Source organism: Neopsephotus bourkii, unplaced genomic scaffold (genome assembly GCF_033783945.1).
Source record: "Neopsephotus bourkii isolate Nb327-2 ecotype Australia unplaced genomic scaffold, CSIRO-AGI_Nbou_v1 NB_250, whole genome shotgun sequence".
In the NCBI taxonomy this organism is placed as follows: Eukaryota; Metazoa; Chordata; class Aves; order Psittaciformes; family Psittacidae; genus Neopsephotus; species Neopsephotus bourkii.
This window is the reverse complement of record NW_026900760.1, coordinates 1,653,389-1,665,719: the sequence shown is the minus strand read 5'-3', so window position 1 is coordinate 1,665,719 and position 12,331 is coordinate 1,653,389. Positions and strand designations below refer to the sequence as shown.

General features: G+C 34.7%; 1 protein-coding gene across 4 annotated transcripts in view; it reads left to right on the top strand.

The window, feature by feature from the left end:
- The window catches only part of CAMSAP2 (calmodulin regulated spectrin associated protein family member 2), an 85,675-nt gene that overhangs the window by 36,121 nt on the left and 37,223 nt on the right, over nt 1-12,331 (top strand). For 2 of the 4 annotated variants that reach the window (XM_061346002.1, XM_061346001.1), the window contains exons 3-5: nt 5,550-5,711; nt 6,378-6,461; nt 12,154-12,186. In XM_061346002.1, coding sequence (XP_061201986.1) covers nt 5,550-5,711; nt 6,378-6,461; nt 12,154-12,186 — 279 coding nt within the window. The remainder of the gene's footprint in view (nt 1-5,549; nt 5,712-6,377; nt 6,462-12,153; nt 12,187-12,331) is intronic. The other 2 variants (XM_061346004.1, XM_061346003.1) reach the window with 1 other exon arrangement.

The following is a 12,331-nucleotide window of genomic DNA, read 5'->3' as shown; positions in this document are numbered from 1 at the left end:
AAAATAATGTGATTAGCACCATTTGCTGGTTCTTGATTCCCGTGCAAGTCATGCAGGTATTTTTTATCATTATGGCCTAGAGTGGGGCAAGGTCTTGCTTGGTTATGTGATTCAGAAGAAATCTGTGAATCTCTTGTTACGTATTTAGTTAGGATTCAGCTAATAGATAAATTATTCAATTCCCTGGCAAGCATAATGAAGAAACCTTAGGTAAAAGAACTTAAAAGTGTTATCAAAATGATTAGCTCAGCAAGTATCTCATTAACAAATCCTTTTTTTTTAGTAGATATTTATAGAATTGATTACCAAATTTTAAAAGTTAACAAAAAACAGATGTCTGTAATAAATATTGTAGGTAAAAACTTTGCAGAACCTGCTACAGTATGTTGAACATGACTCAGTAATGCCTGTTCTTGCTGAACAAGCATCTTATCAGAGTCAAGGGCTTGTTCTTCATGAAAATACAGCAAGGGGTAATTCGATGTGATCATTCCATTGCAAGACAAGAATAACTAGACAACTGAGGTTATTTTAGAATTGTGCAAGGCATAAGTGCTCTGTGAAGACAGAGAAGAACTGGGTCTGAAAATCATCACAAAGGATGGAACTGACTCCTTCAGACTGCTCCATTTTGCTGATTGAAATCTTTTTAAGCTGTTTTTTCCTTTATAGTATCAGAGCTATCTTCATTTTACCATAAGAACGAGCGTTGGTGAAATGAAGCAGTAGCTTTGAAGCTTGTAGTAATCACCTATTGGCTCTGCTCATTAATTCCTTCCTCACCTCCTGTGGAATCAAAACTTGGCTTGTGCTTTCCCTGAGATAGAATTCCACAATTTTGCACTCATACTTGAGATTTGGAATTTAGGTGGTATGTCATTTTGAGACTTGGATTATCTCAGGGAGGGCCTTTGGAAAAGGGTGTCTGAGGACTAAAGCTACTCAGCCTCTTTAAACGGCATTGTTGTGCATGTTTAATCCCTTACTTGCCTATTGTTCCTATCTTTCTATTATTTTGCATATCAACAACTTTGTTTTCACTTCTTTTTCTCCTCAAGTATGTGTCCTGTAATGGTTATTCTATGTGATCTGCACCTTCTCACAGTTATAAATTCAGTGACTGTTTTTGTGGGGTGATCTCTTTCTTTAATTATTGTATTCTTTTTCTTGCTTTGTTTCTTTCTAGGTATCTTTGCTCTGTCTTGATAATAATCTGTGGTAATAATCATACAAGGAAATGTCTGGTTAATTTAAGAGCTAGCATATACTGGCAGAACGTTATGGGAATTTCAGTTTAATTTAAGAAATATTAATTAAAGTTAGCATTAACAGATAAATTATTGTTAGGATCATTCAACATATCTGTAATCTTAGTGCTTACTTGTGTATAGTATCTTCAGACTAAGTTTCATGAAGCCCATTAAATTTAATCTGTACTTTACTGTTAACTCTAAGCAACCGTTTCAAGTTATTGTTTCCAACTGTACTGTGAGAAGTATCTGGATCCAGAGCCCCTTTTCTCAGCAGGTAGAAACAGTTGGTAACACGCAAAGCCATTGATACAAAGGTGATAAAAATATACACCAAGCTAATTATAGGGATCTCATCTCTGTTCTTTGCTTAAATGCCAGATCTACTGTAGGCAAAATCTTCAGGGAATTTAGCTAGAAATGTATGTGCTTACTGTGCAAGTGAGAACTGGTATGAAGGCCCTTATTTTTTTTTTTTTAGTATGGTCAAAGAAATAAATTACTGAAGCATGACTAACTTCAATAAGAACAATAATGCATGGTTACATATTCTGTCAAAGATAAATCTTTCCAAAGCATAGTGAAATTATGGGACTTTTTCTTTCAGTTAAAGACTCGAGTCACTTACTTATTTCAGCACGAGGATAACAGTTATATCCTCCTTTTTCTTCCTACCCCTTTCTTCAAGTACCATAATGGAAAATGGTGTTGTTTATGAGGGCAGATCAAAAGAGAATTCCTGTCTTGAATATTGTTTAATTGAATATGAGAAATATACTTAGTAGTAAGTATTAATGTAAGAGCTGCCTATAATATGTGGTATTTATCTATATGTCTCTGCATGTACAGTAACACATACACCTTTTGATTAGTACACTTTTTAATGAAGTTGTTTGCAGTCCTTCAAGGGAGGTGGAGCAACCTCTGTAATCAAAAATTAGGCAGACAGATCAGCAGTCGTGCTCAGAATAATTTTTCTTCTACAGTTCAGTAAGCTGCTTAAATGCTGTGTATCCTACATTACAGGACAGAAACTAATGAGTAATTACATGAGATTGTAAAGCTTAGTAAATTAAAACCCTTGTGTTCTGTGCAGGGTGTAGCTGAGAAAGACAAAGCCATGTTTGTGTCTTAGGAAATAAAGTACCTCTAAAAATCCAGCATCTGGTATTTTATTTCTTTTATATTTTGTGGTGTGCCATGTAAGGCTTTAGTACTTTGCACCATTGCAGTGTACTGAGCAAAGAAAGAAAAGATTTCTTTTTAATTGGATTAAACCAAATCTCTGCATAACAGCTTCGTAATAAAACTGTATTACTTCCTGTGCTGTTTACTACTGCTGTGTTGAGTTTGATTTTCTTTTCTTAGGATATTTCTCTATTTGGACTTGTAGCCTATTCTGTGTAACTTAATATGTTACTGATTTTTTATTATTATTTCTCTAAAATAGGTATATTCAAAATCATGTGTCCTTATTCAAATGTGCCTTGCTGCAGTTCTGGATGTGGGAGGTGTGTGACAGCGTGAAATCCTGCCTTGGGGTTTTTTTATGCTGCATATCAGAATTCTGACATCTTGGAGGAAATGGCAGCATTTAGGGTACCATATTGTTACCAGTCATCAACAGTGCCAGGGGAGATCCTTCAGGTACTGTATTACAGGCCTGTCCAGAGAAAGAAGACATTGCTGAGCAACCGATCCTAGTTTCTGCCCAGCTCAGAACAGAATCTGTGTTTTCTCCTCAGTATCCCCTTAGTTGCTTAATTGTGATATAATTCAGTCATAACTCTGGATCCACCTAGTAAAAGTGACCTCTCCCTCTGCATTTTCAGCTGTATCTAAAATAGACTGTGAAGTGAGAGATGTACCAAAAAAAATAGGATCTTTATGCACTGTTTACTGCAGATAAACCCCTGTATCTGGAAGTGGGATACTGTTTTTGTAGTGCACAGTTTTTAATTTAGTCTGCCTTGTTGAGCTTACTGAATTAAAAGTTGTAAAAGAATGCAGCTTATCTGACTCTTTGCAGAATAATTGGAAGAAACCCAGCAGAGTTGTTCTGGAATTAAATGGTTTTCTCTCTTGGATTGTACCTCCTTAAAAATGCAAAACCACAACTACTTTTTAAGTATAAGGTATCTCATGTGCTCAATTGGTTGCTTGCTGTTTTCTAGGGGAGAAATCCGTAGATGTTAATAGTTTTTAGTTTTTTAGTATTAAATTATTTATAAAGTTGGGGAGGGTTCTAAGTGAAAAGTAGCAGGTTTGCAGTTTGTTTCTCAGAGTGATACATGCAAGTTGACTCAGATTCTTCATTTTATTACTTTTTTTTTTTTTTTTAATCTCCTTTTGAGAATCCTGCCTGGATTTTAAAGAAAATAATTATTTTTGGTACTCTGGAGATACTGCAATCTGAGCTGGAAACTGCTGTAAAACTGCATGGATTTGTATGGTTCACCCAAGTTCTGCAATCTCTCACAAGGTTGTAGGACTTTACTAGTAGTAAATGTGATTCTCTTACCTGAATTCCTTCTCTGCACTGCATTGCTGGGCCAAAAAAGGAGGGACTCTTGTATCTGTGTATAAAATTGTCACATTTCACACTGGGGTGCAGTTTCCTCAGGAGGCTGGTAATGGTCAATACTCTGTCGTTTCCTTCTTAAATACTTTGGGTGGCAAGAATCCAGCTCCCCAGCTCTTTCTTTCATTCGCTCATAAGACTCATATCAGTAGTTGTCAACTGAAGGTTTGTAAATAAATTCATAAGGCAGATAAATTTGGTGACACGAGTTTATTCTGAATAAGCTGGTCATTGTTGGCAAGAGTTAAGAGGCACAGCCCAGCTCTGCTATTTGTGCTAGGAGCATGGATGGGGGTGTGTGGCAGATGGGGCACTCGGGTCACATCCAGGGTCCACAGAGAATGAGCTTATCCCAGGAAGGCTGGCTGTCAGGAACAGTTTTGTGAATGTCTTTAGTAGATAAAATGATTGGCCCTATTTTTGGTCAAAGAAAGAAATTTAAATGTGTGGTGCTTGCTTCTGAGGCAAGCATCATCACTTTCATCAGTGGTACAAGCACTAAGGGCAGCACAGGTTGGGTTTGTGCATCTTTTTCCTGCTGGGCATTCTGGAATAAATGCTGTGCTTATACTACCTTAACTATAATGATTAGATAGCATATTGCTGTGTGACTCATGTTGTTTGTTGCTGTTGCCATGGCTGTTACAGTTACCTTGTGAGATCTTTATATGAATATTTTGTTAATAGAGTTGAAGTGATGGTGTTAAGTGTTTGGGATCTTTGTTTGTATCATGAGCTGTTTAAAGGCAGTGTTTTTAAAAAATACTGTTTTTTGAAATTAATCTGGCTCGTGGGAGATGTTGCTCAATACTTGGCGGTTGCTGTTCTTACCATGAAGCAGGAACAAATCTGTTTAGCTGTAGGCACTGCCTCTACCCACAGCCATTATTTTCCTATTAAGTCACAAGAATCTAATGTAAATCCTGGTTGTCATCCTCTTTTTTTGTTTTTGTTTTGGGTTTGGGTTTTGCTTTGGCTTTTTTACTTCTGAGGGGGGTGTTTTTAATTATTGCAAATGATGAAATAGCCATTGTCTTTCAATAATGACACCAGGAGAAACATATCTCCTCTTTTAACAGCAGCTGCATTTTATTTATCAGTATCTGCTTATTTTAAATCTACTAGTGCATGTAGAGCTGCATCTGCATAACATATTCAGTTTACTAGAAGAAAACTTAATGCTTTCTAACATCTTGGGTTTTTACTCAGGAATAGTATAATTGCATCTTCTTCCCGTATTATGCCTTTAAAACCAGGTCAACTTCCCCTTATTAATGCAGCATTTTCATGATGATGAAGGTTGTTTACCAGTCAGTCTCAGCTTTTATTTCCAGTACTAATAACACCCATCAGGCAGGGGCATTTTGTTTTTACTCAGGTAGCAAGTTTAAGAGATCTCTTCAGCTCGGTTAAAAGTGAAGTAATTCTTGAACATTAAAATTGCGTGTTCTTTACATTTCCAGTTCCTTGGTTTTGGTGTTAATTTTATTGCAGAATTTATTCATAATTTGCAATCAGCATTTTTTTTATTTATTTATGTCCTTGTGCTCCGTGTTGCGTTCTCAAATCTGTTGTGTGTTTGTCTTCATTTGTCTTTTATTCAAATGCTGACAACCAGATGGAAAACTTCTAGCTGTGTTCAGGAATGACTTATAAGAAAGTCATCTTTTGATTTGCAAACTAATTAGGTAGTTTTCAATTGCTGCTTCTCTTTGTAGAGTGCTCACTTGGCCATGATCGATACTCTTATGATGGCATACACTGTAGAGATGATCAGCGTTGACAAAGTCATTGCATGCAGTCAGCAGTATTCATCCTTCTTCCAACCTACAGATCTACCTTATGACATTGAAGATGCTGTCATGTACTGGATAAACAAGGTATGAGTACTGGAAAAGCAAGCTGTGATTTTTCTTTGTAGTCTATATGATTCAGTTAGAGATGAGTGGGTAGGATATGTATGTATGTAGGTATATGAAGACTGTGTCTGATGGACTGTTCCTTCATTTGCTGTGTTTGGATAATAAAAAGCAAAGTTTCTAGGAATAAACAAGTTAAGTGAACAAAATAAGTGGGAAGTTAAATAAAACACTGTCATATGCATTATATATGGCATCTGAGCAATCATTGTCTTGTTGAGATGTCATGACAGCAGCTGCTTAAGATTCTCTTTGGCTCAGAGCGTTGTTACCTCATTGTGTAATTTATCATGATTTAAAAGCAAGGTATTCTGTTTGTACTCAAACACATGTTGCTTGAAGGGATCTACCTTCACTACATAATCAAATAAAGTAACAAGGATGTGCTGTTAATCAAATATGATTAAACATAATAAGGGGCAGGTTAGGCTGTACAATGTAAAGCTAACAAGTAGTGACCCCAGACTGTATCTGAACTGATGTTTTCTGGTTTGGCTTCAGGGCTATAGTCTGAAAATTTTGTTTCATCTTTTCAGTTGGTGGTGGTGATTTAGAGATCTTTTGGAAACTTACAAATTTCTACTTCTTTCTTAGAATAGACCATTGAATGAACTGTTTTGTGTCTAGGTAAATGAGCATTTGAAAGACATAATGGAACAGGAACAAAAACTAAAAGAGCATCATGGTGCAGAATCTGCAGGAGTTCAAAAGGTAGGAGTAAGACTTAAAATCCTTTAAAAAAGAATAAGCATTTCATCTGTCAACAAAAACTACTTGCATGTAGTATGTACAGGTAAATATACATTTGCAGACATTGAACTTTTGACTGCATGTGAAAGAAAGCAAAGTTTTAGTATTCAGTCATTTTGCTGTTAGTTTTATTGTTTCCATGAATATACCCATGTAACACAAGTCAAGTTGCATTTTTTATTCCCAGTTATCCTTTTTGACAAATAAATATTCGATAACAGGGAATCATCTTTTATGTTAGTCCTAAGGAATGTATTAAGGTTATTTAATACTTTCAAATTAATTAAACCTGTAGTAAGATCTTTTATTAAAAAAAAAGTACATTTTTATTCATCATTTTTCATGTTTTTGTTCTTGTGAATTGCATGTATCTCAAAAGAAAATTCTGTGTGTGGCATCATGGGAAGCATTGGTGTGGCTATGATCCAAAATACTGGTTGATTACAGGTTTTATATATATGATAAAAACAGATTACATTGGATTCTCTTTCCTAACAGGATGTTCTTTCCTTTTGTTTGTGGAACTCAGTTAATTAAAAAGCATCAAAACACGGAAGGATATAATACTGTTCCAGTGTATGTTAAAAAGCTTGCTTCAGAATGAGATCGTTTATCCTATTGTGATATAATTAGTATTGGGGAATTGCTAATCAATTTGAACACCCTTTGGTATTAACCCTGCTCTTGAATGCAGAACAAATTTCCTAGCTACAGCAAAGCTGTAATCCTAGCTCCATTTTCATGTAAGCAGCTACCTCATTTTGAATGCTACTCTGAAGGAGTTGTGGGTTACCTGGCTAGATTAAAAACTCAGCTTCAAAAAGTATAAATGCAAGGAATGTCTTTCCACTTGTGGCTTCTTTTTAAATATAAGGAATAATTGAAGGCTAATTGGTATGTACGTGACTCAGCAAAAGAAAACGGTATTTTTCACAATATAGTGTGACCCTACTGTATATATCTTGATATGGAAAATTTAACCTGTATTCAATAGTGATAATAGCATAGAAATCTGGAGAATAAGGTATTGACCAGTTCATTTCTCAAATTTAGATAAAGTAAATGGGGGATAGGGAGATAACCTATGGTCCTTTGTCCTCTAGTGAATTTTCTTTATCCTGAAAATAATAGTAGGAAGTTTTGTGTGGTTTTTAGGTCACTTTGAAATATGAGAATAGTTTTTAAAATACAGAGTGCATGGGAGTCAATTTGGTAAACAAATATATATATCAAAGGGAAAATTCAGAGCAATGCCATAAAATTATCTGTATTTGTAAACATTTAGTAATGTTTATGTTCCTTTATAGTTTCCATTTTATATTAGGAATAGCAAGATAAAATTTCTAGTTCGTAAACTTTATAAATTTTAGTTTATAACTTTATTGTCAACATTCTTGAAACAGCTCTTGAGACTTGTGTAGTCTGTATCTCTGATTGCATAAATGGAGACAGTGGAATAAAAATGGTATATGCATTTGTAGTGTTTTTGTATTAATTGTGAAGCTGTAACACAATCAAAGCCCTAGTCTGTTGGTTGATGTACAAATGCATTTGTGGCTTCTGTCAAGCATCTCGTAGTACCCAGGTGTTTTTCCCTAACTGTCTTGTCTTCATACTGCATCAGGCCATGCATTTTTCTTTTATAGCTCATAATCAGTGATATGTCCTGTTACTTTATGGAATTTACCTTACCTTTTATATGTCAGCAGAGCTGTGAAATATTTATAGCTAAATTCCTTTATTAGGTTTCGGTATTGCTGAAATATGTCTATATTTTAATCTGAATAATGATTAGTGTGATTTCCTTCCTTTTTTTTTTTTTTTTCCCTTCATTTCATGCTATGCCTGGGTTAGTTATTAGTATCAGCAGATACCAATCAGGGGTATTGTATTCTGCCTTTGTATTAACTGAAGTAGTAATATTGCATGGTTTTCCATTTTTATGGGTAAATTAAATTATACTTCTACATATTAATTATAGCATTTCTATGCTCGTATTTCAGTTGTAGCTTAATTCTCAGTATCTGAATTCAGTTCTTTTATTTTCTTTCTTTGGTGCTTTCAAACTCCTAACTGCTGCTTCTATTTTGATTTTAAAACTTGGCATGAAGGGGAACTAGAATGTTTCTTCATTCATCTTTTCTGCCTTGCACTGTCCTTCCACCAGACTGGGGCTTTCATTTGTAATTTAGGTCTTTTGTTACCAACACAGCAGTTCAAAAAGTGATGATTCCATTCTGAAATCAAAGAAACTTTGCAGTCTCCCTTCTGTTGTAGCGAAACAAACACCTTCAGATATTTAAGTTTCAGAATTTCTAAGGTGTGGTCAGTTTTTGAACCGGAACTAAATTTAAGGATGTTTCTTATGCTGATTTACAGACACAGCCAAACAGACTTGGGGAGAATGGGTCATTCTAGTCATTAGGGAAAGCTTTTCTTTAGTTTTAGTTTCTGGCCAAGAAGCTGCAAAGTTGCATACCTAAAAGGTCACCGAAAGTTAATATGTGAACTTTTTAATTATGTTATGATTTTTTACTGGCATAAATTCATCAATTTATCAGTTGTGAAAAATAATTTTAGCATAATCCTCAAGCCTGCCAAATTAATGCTTTTCTATCTTTTTGCAATAAATAGTAAATCTCTACATTTCTAAAAATTGTAAACATTATTTATACGGACTAATGATGACAAAACTGGTAAGATACACCTATTTTCTGTTTCTGGGGAGATAAAACCAGTATTAATGGATTATGAGATGTTCTTTTGTTTTCTTTCAATTTCTTCTGCCACTAGCTTTCTGTGGAAGATAAGAGAGGAAGCAGTATGTATGATTTTTAGTTCCAGGTAGTCCTCTGTGGATCTTGATCAGCCGGTGATTTGTGGTAACCTCATCTTTCTCTGGTAGTGTCTCTGCATCTTCTTTCAGAATTAGGATTTCAAATTTTGTAGTGAATAGATTTGGTTTTCAGGCTTCCCTTGAGTAATATGCAGTGAATGTACGGTTGCACTGGTTAAACTACTGATTCTTAATGTAGTTGAAGCTTTCTGAAAAACCTGTAACTTTTCCATCTACTTTTGTGATTTAGACTGAATCAGTTTTAAAAGATTTAAGCCAAATCTATGCAAATCTTGTGAGAGAAACAAATGTAAGAGTATTCATCCAAAGACATGGATTCCTTAAATGGGGGTTGCTGGGTCTTATTAATAGTTTAAACAGTGCAGCTTCTTGTGTGAAGGTAAAACACTAACTCCATAGTTCTACTTTCAATTCAGTGTGTTATAAATCCACGCTGCTAGCAAAAGCTAACCTGTCAAAAAGAAAAGTTTGCAGCAGGATCAGCTTAATCCAATTAATGCAACTAATGCACAGCTGCATGAACAAAAATGATGGTGCCAGGAAGACAGCGTAAGCGTTTAATGAAGGGCAGGACTACCACTTTTTGGCATCATAGAATGAATTTATACTGAACTAAATTTATAATAGTCATGCTTAAAACTTTTTATTAGGGGGATTAAACAATCTTGTAAAACTCTTAAGTCCTCAACCTGAGTTACCATTTATTTTTTTGTGGGTTGTTTTTGTTGTTTGCGGGGGAGGGTGGGGGGCTGTTGGTTGGTTTGGGGGGGGCTCTCTGTGTTTAGGTTTTTCAGGTTTTTATTGCTTGGGGTTTTGTTTTGTTTTTTTGTTTTGTTTTGTTTTTTTTTTTTGAGAAGTCAGTCAGGATTCTTTGATCTGTTTTATAATATCTAATTTTTTACAAAGTTCCAGGGGAAAAACGTTTTTTTTCCTGTTGGCATAAAGTACCAATTCAGCAGCCACTGAATCCCCTTTATGTTGTCCAGAAGATTTCAGCTTTTCTTTATCTCTTTCCAAGTGCATTTACAAAGTATTTATTTATAAATCTTACAGTATGTTTGAATGTAAGCTTCATTATCTTCAGTCTTTCAGCCTCTTGAAGCATATTCATAGTAATCTCCACCATAGTTTCAGCCAAGTGGCAAGTAAAAATTTATATTTAATTGCTGGTTTTGAGTTCAGTTTGTACTGCTACAGAGAGCTAGTCTTTGGAATTGAAAGAAATATGTGGGTTTTTTTTTTTTCAAAGAGTAGTTTTTCAGCCTACCATTACATAGATATTGACAGACCTTTTGAGTCCAGGTATGAAATACACTTCACCTTGATAAATCAAAGACTTTTTCTATCAGGGAACAATAGGCAGCCCAGGTCTGATCTCACCCAATTTATCTAAAACCTTGCTTTATGATATGTTTTAGAATTTCTGATTGCATTTGAGAGTTAAGACAGCTTGTTTTGAAATTCATGTAGTTGTGCATACATTGACTATATTTCAGTAAGGTGACAAGAAACTGGTGAAAGATTGGGTAGATGTCTAGAGCCACACATGGCAGCATTTTGTAGTTCATTCTAAGTGGCTTTGTGGTTTTCCACTGTAACAGTCCAGTTGAATGGAGGAGAATAATGTTGGGAATAGTCATGTTACTGTGCACGCATACATACCCTTTTGTGTACAACTGCTTTTTTACATAAAAGCTTGGTTCATTGCTATGGTTACTTCAAAGGGCTTATAGAAGCCCAATATTTTGACAACTATGTAAAATAATAAGCTTCCATAGCAGTTTTTTCCATACTAAAAAACTTTTTCACCATTTCCAGAAAGTATTTCTCTTAAGAAAAACCCAGAAAGAACTGCTTTTCTACATGTTAGTAATTTTTTTTATTCCTACAATTAAACCAACAGTGTTGAAGTTTTCTATATGTATTTATAATACTGTTACATGATGTTTTTTCTTAATAGTAAAAGTATTATGCCAGACGAGTGTATAGAGTTGGAGAAAAAATCACCAACTTCATTATACTTAGGATTAAGATTTTAAGTAAAACTTTATATTTGCAAAACTTTCATTTATTTTTTTTATCACATTTGAGTTTAGATTTTTATATATCTGTTCTGATAATTTCTCTGCCAGTAGCCAAAACCCCATCTGCATTTCAGGTCATTGCACATCATGCAGTTGATGCTAATGTGATTTGTCATTGCAAAAATATAACTGCCTGCACCTATTCTTATTCTGAAAACTGTCATGCTTTGTTAAAAAATATTGTTGAATGTTGTAAACAACTGTTTGGCTTGAAGTAGCTAATGCAAACTTCACTGCAATTGGTTGTACTGTATACTACAGTGTGTTTACACCTTTTTTTCCATTGCTTTAGCTTACCTGCTTTCCCGTATGTGCTGTTGGAGTTCATTTTGATACTTGTGATACCATAACTTAAAGTCTCAAATGAATTCTTCAGTCAGATTGCATATGTAGGGTACAATTAGCTGGGTGAAAATATTAAGTATAATGGCATTCATCTGACAATCTTACCTGTTCATGTGGGAAAATTATAATGTTCATCTATAAAGACTGAAGACATTTCTCCAGTGTTATTTCTGCTAATTAGATCAATATGCTGAGGCTGCAGTGCACTAATGCTTACCGTTGAATTAAAATTCACTGTTATACAAAACTGAGAATGTTAAAAAAAAATTGCTTTGTAAAATTAATTTATGAAATCTGATAAAATGTTCCTTTTTTTTTTTTTTTTCGCTTTTTGCTTTTATTCTTTTTTCTACTGCTTCCTCTGAAGTCTCCTACCAAATGGTTTTGGAAACTGGTTCCTGTAAGTTTGCCCAACTGCTTCACTTTGATCAAATAGCTTATTTTGGGAATGGCTTTGTCCATGTCATGCTGGTTTACTCATTCATTTCATTTGTCTCTACAAGATAATTTTATAAGAGATTGTTCTACAAAGGTGTGCATAATTC